Source organism: Biomphalaria glabrata, chromosome 1, assembly GCF_947242115.1.
Source record: "Biomphalaria glabrata chromosome 1, xgBioGlab47.1, whole genome shotgun sequence".
Taxonomy (NCBI): Eukaryota; Metazoa; Mollusca; class Gastropoda; family Planorbidae; genus Biomphalaria; species Biomphalaria glabrata.
Window position 1 is genome coordinate 12,332,495 of NC_074711.1, and position 14,993 is coordinate 12,347,487.

The 14,993-nt window shown below is 31.0% G+C and overlaps 1 protein-coding gene across 3 annotated transcripts; it reads right to left on the minus strand.

Moving 5' to 3' along the window:
• Positions 1-251: 251 nt before the first annotated feature.
• On the minus strand, positions 252-13,911 carry LOC106061168 (regulation of nuclear pre-mRNA domain-containing protein 2-like). 3 transcript variants are annotated; one of them, XM_056022331.1, is made up of 11 exons: positions 13,647-13,911; positions 7,868-8,037; positions 7,458-7,587; positions 7,137-7,237; positions 6,808-6,989; positions 6,598-6,724; positions 5,561-5,736; positions 5,126-5,336; positions 4,916-4,990; positions 3,594-3,665; positions 252-3,405 (listed from the first exon to the last, which is right to left on the minus strand). In XM_056022331.1, exons 2-11 carry the CDS (start codon positions 8,022-8,024, stop codon positions 1,874-1,876), a joined length of 2,763 nt encoding a protein of 920 aa, XP_055878306.1. In that variant the 5' UTR covers positions 8,025-8,037; positions 13,647-13,911; the 3' UTR covers positions 252-1,873. The 3 variants fall into 3 exon arrangements, with proteins under 3 accessions (XP_055878306.1, XP_055878299.1, XP_055878315.1); XM_056022324.1 differs by having other exon boundaries at positions 13,562-13,911; XM_056022340.1 differs by lacking the exon at positions 13,647-13,911 and adding an exon at positions 13,316-13,335.
• Between the last annotated feature and the right edge of the window lie 1,082 nt (positions 13,912-14,993).

The following is a 14,993-nucleotide window of genomic DNA, read 5'->3' on the forward strand; positions in this document are numbered from 1 at the left end:
AATAATCTATCACAATGGTGGCCAGTGAAAGGAGATACATTACATTTAATACACAATAACTACAACAAGAGCTCTATATATTTAGGTTCTAAACCTTGGTTATGTCTAATTTCAACTATTGGCTACATAATTTGCTGTACAATTTATTGAACTTGTGGATCCCCTGCACATGGTTAGCAACAACTGAGGCATACTTCATGAAAAATTGAGAAATCAAATGTTTTAATATGTTCACCAGTACAGCTAAAATGTATTCAAACCAGACTCCTTTTCTTAGTGATGGAAAATGCACTCATTAGAAACTATGAGATTTAGTTAAATTAAGAATGTTTGCCAAGTATAGCTCCTTCCAATTAGTATATACAGTGAGTTGTCCATTTAGTTGTGAAATGGACAGAAAAAAATTGTAAATATGCATAGAGTGCCTGATCCTTTTAAGAGTTCTTATTTTATTAAAAGTACATTTTAGATCTTTGAAGATGACTTTTCAAAATTGGTGTGCAACAACTCAACAAATTTTTTTTTTTTGAAAGCATGCTATTAAAATGAAATTGCCTATAGAAAATTAATTGTAAATTGGTAGTGACTAAAAGGTGTTATTTAAGCTGTCTCTAAGTATTTTGCTTGCTTTCAGTCAACATCTCATACCTAGATGTACATTAAAGTTTGATACTAAACATTTGTGCTGCCTTAACTGGAATTAACTAAGAGAACTCCATTAACTATAAAATGCTTCCTAAGGCATGGCTCAGAGGATGAAAGAAAGGGGAAAATGCCAGTAATTTCTAAATCTATCAGGAGGGTCTTGTTAGCCTTAGCTGCTAATCAAATAAAAAGACAAAATGAATCCAAATCTGTGCTTCCTTGCAAACATGGGAAAGGCTTTGGGGGGGTCAACCCTGAGGAAAAAATCAGTAGCAGTTGTTGGGATCCATGGTGATTTTTATCTCCAGCAACTTCACTTCATACAAGGTACTTTTACCACTAATGTGTCTGGAACGACACTTTTATTTATTATGAAATATGGAGATAAAGAGAATGACCTTTTTTTTTTTTTTTTTGAAATGCTACAATTGAAATATAGACATCTGGAAAGAAAATGGTCTAAAGCTGAAACTTCAAGAAATGAAACAATTTTAAATCTCAATACATTCTAAACCATAAAAAAAAAAAACAATGTTGGAAATGGGCATTGTTTGAACAAATCTAGTTTAGCAGATAATATGGTGAAATAACAGAAGTAAGAGTTAAATCTTACAGTACTGCAAGCGTCCAGAGATGTAAGATAGCATGCTTAGTCAAAGATCCATTGTTACGGTCGTGCTTTTAAGTATAAATTGGAAACTATAGCAGAATAATGATTTAATTCCCATTAAGTCATTTATATTTTCTAGGTAAACATTTCTGAATGTCCTCAAATATGTTGAAAAAAAAATTCAATTGAAGTAACTTGTTAGAATTGTAGAATGCACATGTACTTGTATGCTGATGCAAGATAAGCTGTCAATTTAGCATTTATTTTGCACCCTCATATGTAGTCACTGACCACCACTGTTAATACCTTAAATTATATTAAAAAGTACAGCAACTCAAAAGTTTCATCAACACTTTAAAATTTTGTTTCTTTAATTAAAAAGCAAAATTTAAAATACTGCAACAATATTTTGTTTTTCCCATTGAAATCAACATCATGTACATAGAATTTTTTTTTTTTGAGAATAAAGTACTTTTTATATCACAAATAAAAATTAAAAGAAAGGAAAAATACTTGCTAACAAATGAACAGTGACAAAAAAAAAAAGTTTTTTTCTTCACTGTCAGAAGAAACTTTCAATATTGTAACAAAAGTTCATCTCAAGCAACATATTCACATTTAATATTTCCTGTATCTTGTTCTGGGATCCATTGGGCCAGGACCACTTGGAAACGGACTGAATTGTGATTGGCTATACTGCTGAAAAAATGCATCTCTGTATGCCTGTGTGTATGCTTCAACTGGATCTTTGGATCCTCTAAGACTTTTTTGGGATTTGTAATCACCTCGTGAACCATAGGGCCTATCTTCACATCGTTCATATTTTCGATCAAATTTTCTTTCCTCTTCGTATTTGTCTCCTTTAATGCTATCTCTACTGTTTCTGCTGCTAGAGCGACTCTCAATTTTTTTTACCACACTACCTAAGCTAGAGATACCTTTGCTGTCATCATCTGAAAGATGAGGTTCATCTTCATCGCTATGATTACGTTTGTGCTTCTTCTTCTTCTTGTGTTTGTGAGACCTGTCCTTTTCTTTTGAGTGTGACCTTGACCTGGATTTATGTGCTGACTTGTGAGATTTAGAAGGCCAATCACTGTTGTCTTCAACAACTGTATTATCATCTATCATGTCCTCTTCATCAAGGTCATCTTGCGCAGCCAGTGTCACAAGATTTGGTCTTTCAGGGTTGGGAACAAAAACATGAGATTTTACTGATCCTTGGGCCAAAGTTTTCTGTTTCAGTTTTTGGGCAAATTCCGTTTTAGCTTCAGAAGCCTCAGCATGACTTCCCAATGATTCATCTTCTTCATCACTAACAATTTCCATTGCATCCGACTCCATGTGAGAAGAGGAACTTTCAGCAGGTTTACGACTTGTTTTACTATCAAAGGAATCAGCAGGCACCAATTCTTTCAGGACAGAGTTGTGAAATGGTCTAACAGAAGAATGATCAGAAACTGAAGAATGACCCAGTTCTGGCCAGTTTTCTTTCTGTCCTGGAGATGTTTGTTGAAACCCTAATGGAGGCGCCATGTAATCCTGATGCAGAACAGTTGTGAGGGAAAATGGTGGTGGAGGTGGTGGAGGCATGCTCAGACTCATACCTAAAGATATTGATGGTGGTGGTACGGGTAGAGGAATAGGGGGAGGCACCATTGTAGGAGTAGGATACGGGTTTGGTGATGTAGCCAATGTTGCTGCCGGCCCATATGTAGGTGATGATAGAGATGGTATGGTGCTGTTATCATTTGGATTTGCTTTCCATGGAGTCCATGCCTGAGGATTCACTGAATCCGCTTTTTTAGTCATGCCTGTTAAAAGAGGTATGCTGTCAAGAAAGCTCGTAGGACCTGTTTTCAGGGGAGCTTTTTGAGTTTGAGAAATTAATCTTGACAAGAAGTCTATTGGTTTCTCTTTTTTGGGAGGTGTATGAGACTTAGGGGGGGAAGCCAAATGTTCATCTTGGACAGGCGTAGTAGGAGTTTCATCATCTAAAGGTGTTGCACTTCCATCCTCTTCACCTAGTTTAGAAAACTTATTGCTTGAAGGTAAAGAACGTGATATCTGAGGTGTATAAACTGGCGGGTTTGAAGAATTTCTGTTACGATCAAAAAAACTTGCAAGTCTTGAGTCCAAACTAACACTTGCTGAAAACAAACATTGTATAAATAGTTTACATAGCTTCTTAGCTATTATATATACATTTTATATAATTTTAAATCAATCAAAATTTAAATGATAACTTCAAAAACTGTTATTGCTAAAGATTACATCAACTCAAGAGATTGATTTAAATAATACTAACTGTAAAAATAGTGAAAACCAATGCTCTTACCAGACTGAGATCCATCTAAATTCAAATCAGGTGGTGAGCCTTCTGGTGATGGTGCTTCCAAAGGAGGTGAGTCTGAAATTTATAACAATAAAACTTATATTATTTGATATCTACATAAAATAATGAAGAAAAGACTATGGAATTTGTAAAAAATAGGTTAAGCTGAATTGATATATTATACTGATGTATGATGGATAATCAGGGATGCCACGCTACAGACTTTAAAAAATCCAGATTGGGGTCTAAAATTCCTGGTTACTTATGAAGAGAGACCAAAGAAATCATTTACCACGGTTTATAAATAGAATAACTTTAAAAGCACACACTCTACTTAAAACAAAATACAAACAAAAGAATATCTTTTGGTTTTATAAAAATTTAATAAATAAAACAAAATTATTTCTACAGATTATATACAGGAGGGAGCATGAAGAAAGGATAGTCTGAAGCTGGCTGGACAATGCAAAAGAATCCTACTAAGAACAGCTGCTGACCAGGAAAAATGGAGGGATTTGGTAACTCGAACTGTCACAACACCCAAAGGGACAGACCATGAGATGATGAAACTCTATATTTGTCTTGCATGATTTGCACCACAGTCTAAACCTCTACAGATAGATTTTGCTATTCTTTTAAGGGTATTGCCCTTGGATAACAGTGTTAATTGTTTTCTTTCAGCCCCTTCCAGTGCATCATCATTCCCAGTAAAGGAATTTGATTTTATTTTATTAAATAATCTAACATATTTGATTTTATTTGTAAAAAAATGAATGGGCTACAAAAATATCACAAATAAAATAAATTATACAAGAAAAGATTTTTGTTCCTTATTTTTTTAAATGAGCATGGAAAATTTTTTTTTAAATTCATAAAAAAAAATCGATATACTGAAAAATCCATAAATATTGAACCATCACAAAACTAAACACATTTAACCACGTCAAATTTTATAAAAGATGAACAAATGCACAAAGAAATGGTATTATCTACATTTTTCAGGGTCCAGGAAATAAACTAAAAAAGAGGAACCATCAACACAATATTGTCTTTTTTTTTTATGTGTTGGTACTGCATTGAATTTACTAACAAAACAAAGAATAATCACTCCCACATCAGGAAAATAAAAAAAAGAAATAAAAAGTTTAACATAAAAAAGATAGTGAAATAAATATTATATACCAAGTTACTCACTGAGAGTAACGCCGCATTGAAAGAGTTAAATGAACTTAATATTTCTTTTTTTTTTTTTAATGAAAACTAATACATAGGATACCAGGAATGAAACTTTTTCTAACAATATTTTATTAATGCTTTGTGCTTACCCTGGAATGTGTTATCAGAATTTGCAGAGTTCAGGACACTTATACCTATGTTATTTGTGCCATTGTAGTTCCAAGCTGAAATGTTAAAAAACTTCTTGTTAAGTAGAAATAAACATCAATTATTCACTATAAATCATTACTAACATACAAATGAAATAGGTTGCTTAGTACCATTATCATAAGTATTTTATTTAAAAAAATAATACTTACTATTTTTGTTGAGTGTTGAATCATAATTCATCATGGAACTTGCTGGATTGTACATATAACCTGAATTACTTATATGAGGAGGGGTGTTGCCTGGGGAGGGTGCATTAATATCAGGAGAGGGAATAGGGCTTTCAGCTGCTGGATACTTCATTTTAAGCTCATCCAATTTTTTCTTCATATTGTTGATTCGAGCACCAAAGTTTTTATAAGCCTAAGGAATGACAGCAGAAATTTTAAAGCTATTCAAACTTTTATCAACAATATGTTTAAAAAATAATACTTTCTGCATTTTATTAACTTAAGTAAAATTAACTTTATACAATAAATAAAATGTGGGGTTTTTTTTTATCATGTGTCCATATACAAATGGTGGTGTATGTTATAACTGCAAAAAAAAAAAAAAAAAACATAATGGAGACAGAGGAAACTCATTACATTTGCTACAATTTTAGCCTCTCTGTACTGCTCCTCATAGAAAGTCTCACTAGTGTTGAGAATTTCAAGCAGGGCCTTTTGATCCTGTAAGTGCTGAGTTTGTCTTTTCACCAAATCTTCCAATTTAGTGCAGGAATCTTCAAACTGACTGGAGAAATCATTGCCATGGGCTCTGTCTGTAAGACAAATCTTAATTAATTATTCAAAAAAATCAACTAAGTTTTGTAATTTATTCTAAATTGAATCCATTCTAAAAACTTTGCACTTTATATATATTTATATGTTTAAAAAATATTGAAGAAAAGCGTGCCACGCGGAAAATGGCCAGCTCCTCTACCACCAAAGGGAAAGCCACCTTGACATGCAATAAATGTGGACTAATTTTGGTCTAAATAAGCAATTAAAATTGCATTTACACAAATAGAACACAATAGAACAGGTATATATAATAGGATTTGTTTCTCTCAGACTAAGCGGCTGGTCCAATTAACCAGATGCGACTGTATTTTACAAATAACAATATTGATCAAGTTTCCTATATGTTCCAATAAATGAAAATTTTTAATAAAACAATAATATTGCAATTCATTAGCAGACATATACAAGTACAACTTATAAATTGATCATTAATATGAATCATTAATATCTTCTTAAATAAAACGCAAACTACCTTAAAATATTTAATAATGATTTCTAACACATTTTTTGAATGGTGTAGACTGGTGTTGACAGAGAAGTTAAAGTAATAGGTTGTTGTACAGAGGGCTTACAGTTGAAATCCCAATGGAGGCTACTCCAATGGTTTCCAAGAAAACCTATATCTAACGTGCATCATACATTCATTAGCAATTAGCAAAAGCATTGATAACTGTTCTGGTGGTCACAATAACTTGCTAACCAGTGCCCGCAGAAAAGATCAGATCAACTTTACATCCTCTGCACCTAGTTTTTTAGGCCTCAAATTTAAAATTTACTATTTATGTAATAAAACTTTTATGTCTTCTTAAAACAAATTGCTAAATGAAAATAAGACTCACCTTTAAGCTGTTTAACTGCTTCTATACTGGAAGCATCCAATTTAAGATGGGACAACTGACTTACTCTAAATTTGATGTCTGTTTCCTGTCTTCTAAATGCTGTGATTTGCTCAATCATTTCATGGGGCTGAAAATGACAACATTATGAATAAGAAATAGCTTTAACTGCTTACATTTACATTTTTAAAAAAATATTTTTAAAAAACTTGCCTTAAATTCAGCCAAAATACGAGCACTCTCTTCAGCATCTTTCTCTGTCATGCTGTCATTTTGAGAATCTGAAGCTACTTCTTTCAGCTCAAACTCATTGAAAGGTGTACCAACTGGACTAATGGGACCATTGTTGGAGTCAGAGTCCACTTTAGAGTGAGCTTTTTTAAATGACTGACCATCTAAAGATTTCAACAAAGGATTAATATACAAACTTACAAACATTATTTGTGTGTGTTTGAAGTCAATTTGCAAAATTTAATGCTCTATTTGTAAATTTCTATAATCATTAGGTGGCATTAGTAAACATGTCAAACATTACTACTTACTCAAAACAGCAATAAGGCTTTTTATAAAACCTGTGTCATAAACGTTTCTTTCTCCCCAGATATTGAAAATGCGTTCAATTTTGCCCTTGACAGAATGGTCCCTTTACAAACAAATATATTTACATTGCTTTAATACGCCACAAGTTTTTTTTTTTTAAATCTATATTAGACTAAATTTTTTTTAAATTACTAGCAGAGAGTATTTTAAAAAATATCTAGCAGTGAGTATGTTACTCATAAAAAAATAAAAATGACATATTTTAATTTCTGAAATAGCAAGGAACAAATAGAATGAAAAATGTACATATTCTCTTTGTTTACCTGACTAAACTAGCAGCTTCTTTAAGATGTTCTTTGAATGTTGTATTATAGACAAAAGCTTTCTTTTTTTTACATGTCTGTACAACATCATTACAGAGATAAAACAAAGTTAAGCGATGCGAGGGTTGCACTGCAATAAAGTCAGAAATATGACACATTTAAATAGCATGTTGCACATAAAGTTAAAGTGAAATCATTGATATTTAAACAATATGATGGAACTATTATTTTAGCAAATAACATAAAACAACCTTCAAATATTTTCAACACTAATACATATAATAGCAAGAGTTATGAATTGTTATAAACAGTATTCATTGGTTACAGAAGAAAACAACAGTGTATTCATTATTTGCATTAAAACAATGGCTTGTACAAGAAATCGTTCAAGAGTTTTCTTGTGTCACTACCTGTTTTTTTCAAAACTTTCATCCACAGTTCCACAATTTTAGCATGGTGACTTTTATGATGAATGATCCACAAAGATAGACTTTGAATACTGTCTTGTGTGTTGTTGACTGTTTTTAACTTCTTCTCAACACTTTCCTCATTTAGAGTTGAAGCCATGATTTTAATATAGCTGCAATACAAAAAATAACATTGTAATAATAATTTAAACATTTTTATAACTATAATGCTGGTCAGTGAAAATAACCATGACACGATGTTGCAGTAAAAATAATAAATACAGGTCAGTGTTGAGGCCTACTAAAACAATTGGTCTACATGTAACAGAGTAACACTGTTTAGTTATTAAATTGGAAACTCCGATATTTTTTTTCAAACTCGAGTTATTGACATATATTTAAATTCTGCATAAAAAGTTGTAATTGTAAATATTATAATGTATTTTATTTAGATGCTAAGAAACATTTATATTAAATAAATTAGACAGTAAATTCTTCACATCTAAAAAAAAAATAAAAATTTGTATTTTCTTCTTAGTATGCAAATGTCACTCCCCTCAACAATACTGAAAGGCAATCTAGATCTAACCAATTGACTGCTTTATACTTATAGTGGCCTAGTGATGGCCTAATCATAGGCTATGATAGTCATTGGTAAAGTTATTAGGAACTAAAAGTATTTTCATCCAATTCCACACCCTTCCCTGCCCAAAAAGTATAGTGAATAGACTGTGTCTGATTGATTCTAAGAAACTAGTCAGTATAGGCCTAGCCTACTTTTTTAGTACACCTACAAGGTCATGAAAAGACCAACACACATTTTTTCCTTGCATGTTACCCAATAATATTTGTTGTATGTAGAGTGGTCAGTTGAGGTTTCTTTACACATATTGACTAAATCTAGATCTAACAGTAAAGTTGTAGGTTTATTTCATTTATGACTTTACAGTATGGTTTTCTGTTGTACAATAAGTTAATAGAATATTTTTTTTAAATGAAGCAAGAATTTTTATCCAAGGGGCAAAAATAATATATCCTAGGTCTAGATCTACAATCGTATATATATATAGATCATATAGATGTACTCAGAAAATTAGCAATACCATCTCTGGGGGAGAAAGAAATAGTATTTTCATCCACATCACTCCCTGCCCTAAAAGTAAATAGGCTTCATCTGACTGACGTTAATAACCTAATCAGATATAGTATGTAGAGACTTCTGATGTCACATAGAAACCCAGTAGAAATTGGACTGTTTTTTGGATATGCAGAAAAACATTAATTACTAAGTTATTGAAAATAAAATGAAAATAATAATATATTCCTTATCTGTAAATGAAAATGTATTATGATTTTATATATAAAAAATTGTCAAAATCATCAGTTTTGGTATATTAATTACTATATTTATAGTAAATTTATACCTTCTGTCACAATGTAAATGTAACTTATGTAATATTGTTTGAAGAGATGGACACTTTCACTTGTGTTGTATCTTCTCCAAATCATCTGACATGCAGATTTGGAGGTGTCATTAAAGGGAAACTCCGATAGTTTTTCAAATTTTAGTTATTGACATATTTAAATTCTGCGTAAAAAGTTGTAATAGTAAACATTGTATCATTTTTTATTTAAATGCTCAGAAAATTTTATATTTAATAAATTAGACAGAAAATTCTTCACATCTAAAAAAAACGGGGTTCTGCGAGATGTTTATAGTTTTAAAAGACGTGACGTCACAACTGTGCTGGCTAAATTTAGATCTAGACCTATATAACCGATAAACTCTCTAGATCTAGATCTATCAAATCGCATTTATTGTTACGCTTCACAGCTAGATCTAGTCTCCACGTTGATTTATAATCTGTCATTGTTTATAAATAATATTCTAGATCTAAACCTTAACCTCTATTTCTACTTGAAGAAAATGAAATACTGTTCTTCAGCTTGTTGCAGTAGTTCCAATCACAAAGATAAAATCAGCAAGTATGCTGATACAGAAATTAGTCTCTTTTCATTTGTTTCCAAGAGATGAAGTTTTAAAGGGAAAATGGGAAAAATTTATTCTCCTGAAGAGCAAATATTTTACAAAGGCATTAGCTAATTCCTGTTTATGCTCAAACCATTTTGAGACAAGCTGTTTCAGCAACTTCATTGCTGTGGAAATGGGATTTGAAAAAAAATTGAAGTTAATACCAGGTGCAGTACCAACAATACATTGGATTTCCAGGCCAAAGAATTCAAATAATGATACTACTGAGACATTTTAAACAACTGAAGTTCATAAATATAAATGAAATCAGATTTGTGAGCTAGAAATTTACTACGAATACTAGATCTACTATTAAATTTCTTATTTAATAAGTAGATCTATCGTCTACAAAACTCAATTCCAACATTTTTAACTTTTGACCTTGGGAGTGTGTCTCGCCGGCTGAGCCAGCGACAAGCTCTATCATCACTTTTTCCATGTCAACCAATGTTAGGTCAAAACGGCACAAAAAAAATCATAACTTTCTTACTGTCAAACATACAGTCATAATTTATACACCATTAGAAAGTTCTTTTAAAGTATTTTAATGATGTACTGATGAAAATTTTTTTTACCAAAGATAAATTTTTTTCGCCTCCCTATCTATAGGATTTGAGTGCACACTCGTGACGTCACACAGAAATTCAGTGAAAATCTGACCGTTTTGGATGCACAGAAAAATTATGTCACAAAAACATCAATTACTAAGCTATTCTTGCAAATAAAAAAAAAGAATAATATATTCATTATCTATAAATCAAAACACATATTATATCAAAAATTGTCAAAACCATCGGAGTTTCCCTTTAATATAAGTCAAACACTACACTAAGATTTAATCATTTTATTTAAAGAGCACTGTTAACAAACAAAATGCAGGCTCAAGGCACTGTGATGACATTACAATGATTACAAACATAAACAGGAGAGCTAAAAATAAAAATAGATAAAAAGTCTTTACTGGATCATCTTGTTGAGTAAATCTAGAATAGATCTAAGACTTAGATCTAGAATCTAGCTATAATCTATTCTAATAATAAATTATTTTAATTATAAGAATAAGTTCAGTATAACTCTCTAGTCTAGCTAGACCAAAGAGAAGTTACTAGAGTAGTTTATGCTATTCGAACACCTATAGGTAAAATTTCAAAGTTTGACTTTGACAGTGCATTATTTGATAATGGTTTGACATAGAAAAGAAAATGAAGTATCAAAATTTTCTTTAGTTTAAGGAGAATAAGGATGAGTACTAATATTTATACCCCTAACCTATATTTGTTATTATATTTAAGTTTAAGGTCAAAGAGGCCATGTGTTTTCATTTAATTCAAACAAATTTGACACACATTATTTGATTCCAAACAGCATAATAATAATTTATATAAATTTCAAACAGTCTCTATATTTAGGCATCAATAAACTCAGATTTTAATTCTATACTAATATTAACTAAATTTTAAGATCCCCCAGGCATAGCTCCTCACATGAAATCATAAAAATGTTTTCAAATTATGCATAAATACGAACACAAAAAAATAAAAATATGAACACACTTATTCTACCAAAATTGGCTCACTGGGATAGTGACTTCTACACCGACTTTTAGATTTATTTTATGTTTGCATGATTAGATGTGTGTTGAATGTTTGTGTTTTTTGTTTATTCATTTAATAAATTTCTAATACAGACAATCTTTTGTAGTATACTACAGGCTAGGATGGCCATTTTTGTGAAAATAGCTGAATCCTCTATATTCTCTATATATAAATCTGGAAATCTAGATCTATCTAGTAGGTCTAGAATAGTTTAGATCTAGGCATTTAACTTCATTCAATGTATCAAGCTCACAACTAACATAAGAAAAAACAACAACCAGGCTTAGAGTTTAGTCTCTAGACATTTGAAATTCTTTTTTCTTACATAAAATGACAACTAAATGGAAGGAAATTGGGTCAGAATCATTGGAAAATGGACAAGCTCAAGCACATTATGATTCATTATTATACAGCATGCTAGTTTCATATTAAATATCAAAATAAAAATAAATGACCACAAAAAACAGCGAGTGTCCGAATTCATGTAATGAAATGTAATGTAATGTCACTAATGTCCGGAATAAATAAAAGCTACTCTAGATCTAGACTAGTCTAAGTAAAGTAAGTCGACTGTAAGCTCTAAGTAGATCTACTAGTAACTACTGTAAAACTGTAACACTGTAACTTTAAGTTTTTAATTAGACTTTTAGAGTCTACTTAATTTTAATTTAAAAGGGAAACTCCGATGGTTTTTCAAATTTGAGTTATTGACATTTAAATTCTGCGTAAAAAGTTGTAATAGTAAACATTTTACCATTTTTTATTTAAATGCTTAGAAACATTTATATTTAATAAATTAGTCAGTAAATTCTTGACATCTAAAAAAAAAATGGGGTTCTATGAGATTTTGTTTTAAGCTAGTTCATACGTCACTTCCATCAACAATACTGAAAGAGAAACTAGATTTGACCAATCGTATCGCTTCATTCTTACAGTAGCTGTTAGGCTGTTAAGCTTAGTGACGGCCTAGTCCAGAGCTATGATACAGTTATATATACATGTATAGATAGATCTAAACGCATTCTTTAGGATAAATATAATCAACTCGAGAAAAAGAGTAACATTTTCATCTAAGCCTCTCTCTGTCCCAAGAAGTAAATAGATCGTGTGTCTGACTGATTCGAACAAACTGGTCAGTGTAAGGCGAGTCGAGACTACGTGTTGTTGGTCATGACAAGACAACCAAGCGATAGTGTGTTGTGTGTTGAGTGGTCTGGCGAGAAAATACGGACTGCCGTGGTTAGTTAAGCATGTAAATCTACTTTTAATACACATTTATTCTTTGCTTACAAGATCCTAGATCTAACTGCATAGACCAAGATATATTTCTTTTACGAGAATGTAAACTTTGCTGTATGGTCTCCTGTTATATAAGTCAATAGATTAAAACACATTTGTGACGTCAAATAGAAACCCAGTGAAAGTCTGACTGTTTTGGACACGCAGGAAAATTACATCGGAAAAACATCAATTACTAAGTTATTATTGAAAAGAAAAAAAAAAAAGAATCATATATTCATTATCTGTAAATCAAAACACATATATTATATCAAAAATTGTCAAAACCATCGGAGTTTCCCTTTAATTTTAAAAGTAAAGTAAGAACTTATATACTTTATATACTAATATAGATATCTAGTAACTACTGTAAAACTGTAACTAGCCTAGTGTAACACTGTAACTGTAAGTCTAAGTAGTGTAAGTTAGTAACTAAGTCTGAATTACTAATTAATTTTAATTTAAAAATTTAATTAAGTAAAGTAAGAACTTATTACTAAGAAGTCTTTCTAAGTCTAGACTTAGTTTAGTAATAGTAATACTCACTCACTAATCTAGATCTAGAATAATAGAATAGTAAAACTAAAAGTAAAGTTTACTTAACTCTTAGTAAACTCTTAGTTAGTCTTACTCTACTTGTAACTTTCTTTGCTTTGCGGCTTTGGTCTGGTTAGTTAGATTAGTTTTAGATTTTTAGAAAAAAAAAAGCCAAAAGGTTATGGGTATGCATGCAATTGATTGGCTATTAAAGACTGCAAAAGCAATTAAACTGATAGATTGTTAAAATCTTACCGTGATGTAGAACTATTAGATCTAGATCTATCTTAAAAAAAAACAACACTTGTAGTTACATCGTTTAGTTTTGCAAAGCACTTACTAATGGCAAAGGTGCCATGTTTGAAGTCTCGTGAAATCTCGTTACTAATCTAGCTCTATGTCATGATTTACTCTTGATCTAGATTTAGATCTATAGATCTACAGTCTAGTAGATTCTAGAGATCCAGTCGCCGGATAAATCAAATTTACTGTTTCTGCAGTTGGTAGAGCCCTTACCAGATAAAATAATGTTATTTATTTTACAAACATTACTTGTATTAGGGCTTGTATTCCCACATTATCTAAGATCACCCTTATTTTACGCAAAAAAAAAAAAGAAAATCTATAAATAACTTTTTTTTTTCATTGGAAGGTTGGGGGGGGGGGGGGGTGCTTGCAGAAAAATCTAGATCTAGTTGTAAAAAAAAATGTCTATGGACAATTAAATTGGAATAATAAAAAAAAAAGGTCAACTACTGTCAATCTTTTTAAAATTCGAATAACGTTTCAAGATAATCCATCAATTTTATAATATTATTATAGAGTGATAAACTATAATAGGCCTATGCAAAATTAAATACTTTAAGTGGGTCTATATTTAATTTCCCTGAGAAGACTATATATGTAGGGGCCTCTGTCATGGACAGTTTCAATCACCATAAGATCAGTTTTTCAACTTTTAAGATATGGGAAAACTCAGTAAAACTTTCAAATCTCACAATTCACTATATCTATTATGAAATACAACAAACCGGCAAATGTGAAAATTGAAAATTTAGTAACACTCGACACAGGTCACCTGGCGTTAAAAAAAAAAAAAGATCAGTGCCGATTTACCCATTTAGATACCAGATTTAGCACTAGGCTTATAACAGAATGCCCTAGTGGCAGTAACTATAAGTGTGTATATATATATATATATATATATATATATATATATATATATATATATATTCAAGTTATTCAATCTTATGCAAATAAGATATAAAATGTAAAAATTGTTTTTAATAGAAATTAGGACGAAGAAGAAATGTAGGGCTAACAATGTTCAAAAATACCCAATTTTGTTTAAATAATAAATAAAATATAATTTGTTTAGTAGATTTTTTTTTATATTAGAAATACTATTAGGCCTATATATGTTATGTCCTTTTCACTACGACAAAAAAAAAAGAAAAATTTTGTTTATAAAAAGTCAATAGATTTCTCTATGTCGTTGTACTACAAAAATAATATACGGAAAGGTCATTCTGTAAAGGATGATAAATGTTGGAAAAAGATGTCATCTAGTGGCGTAGCTAGGAAATTGCCATCATTTGGGGGCTCGCCGGGCTTGACCTCTTTTGGAGCCTCTGTATTTTGACATTCAACATCATGACATGAGATAATGGTGTAATATTTAATGTAA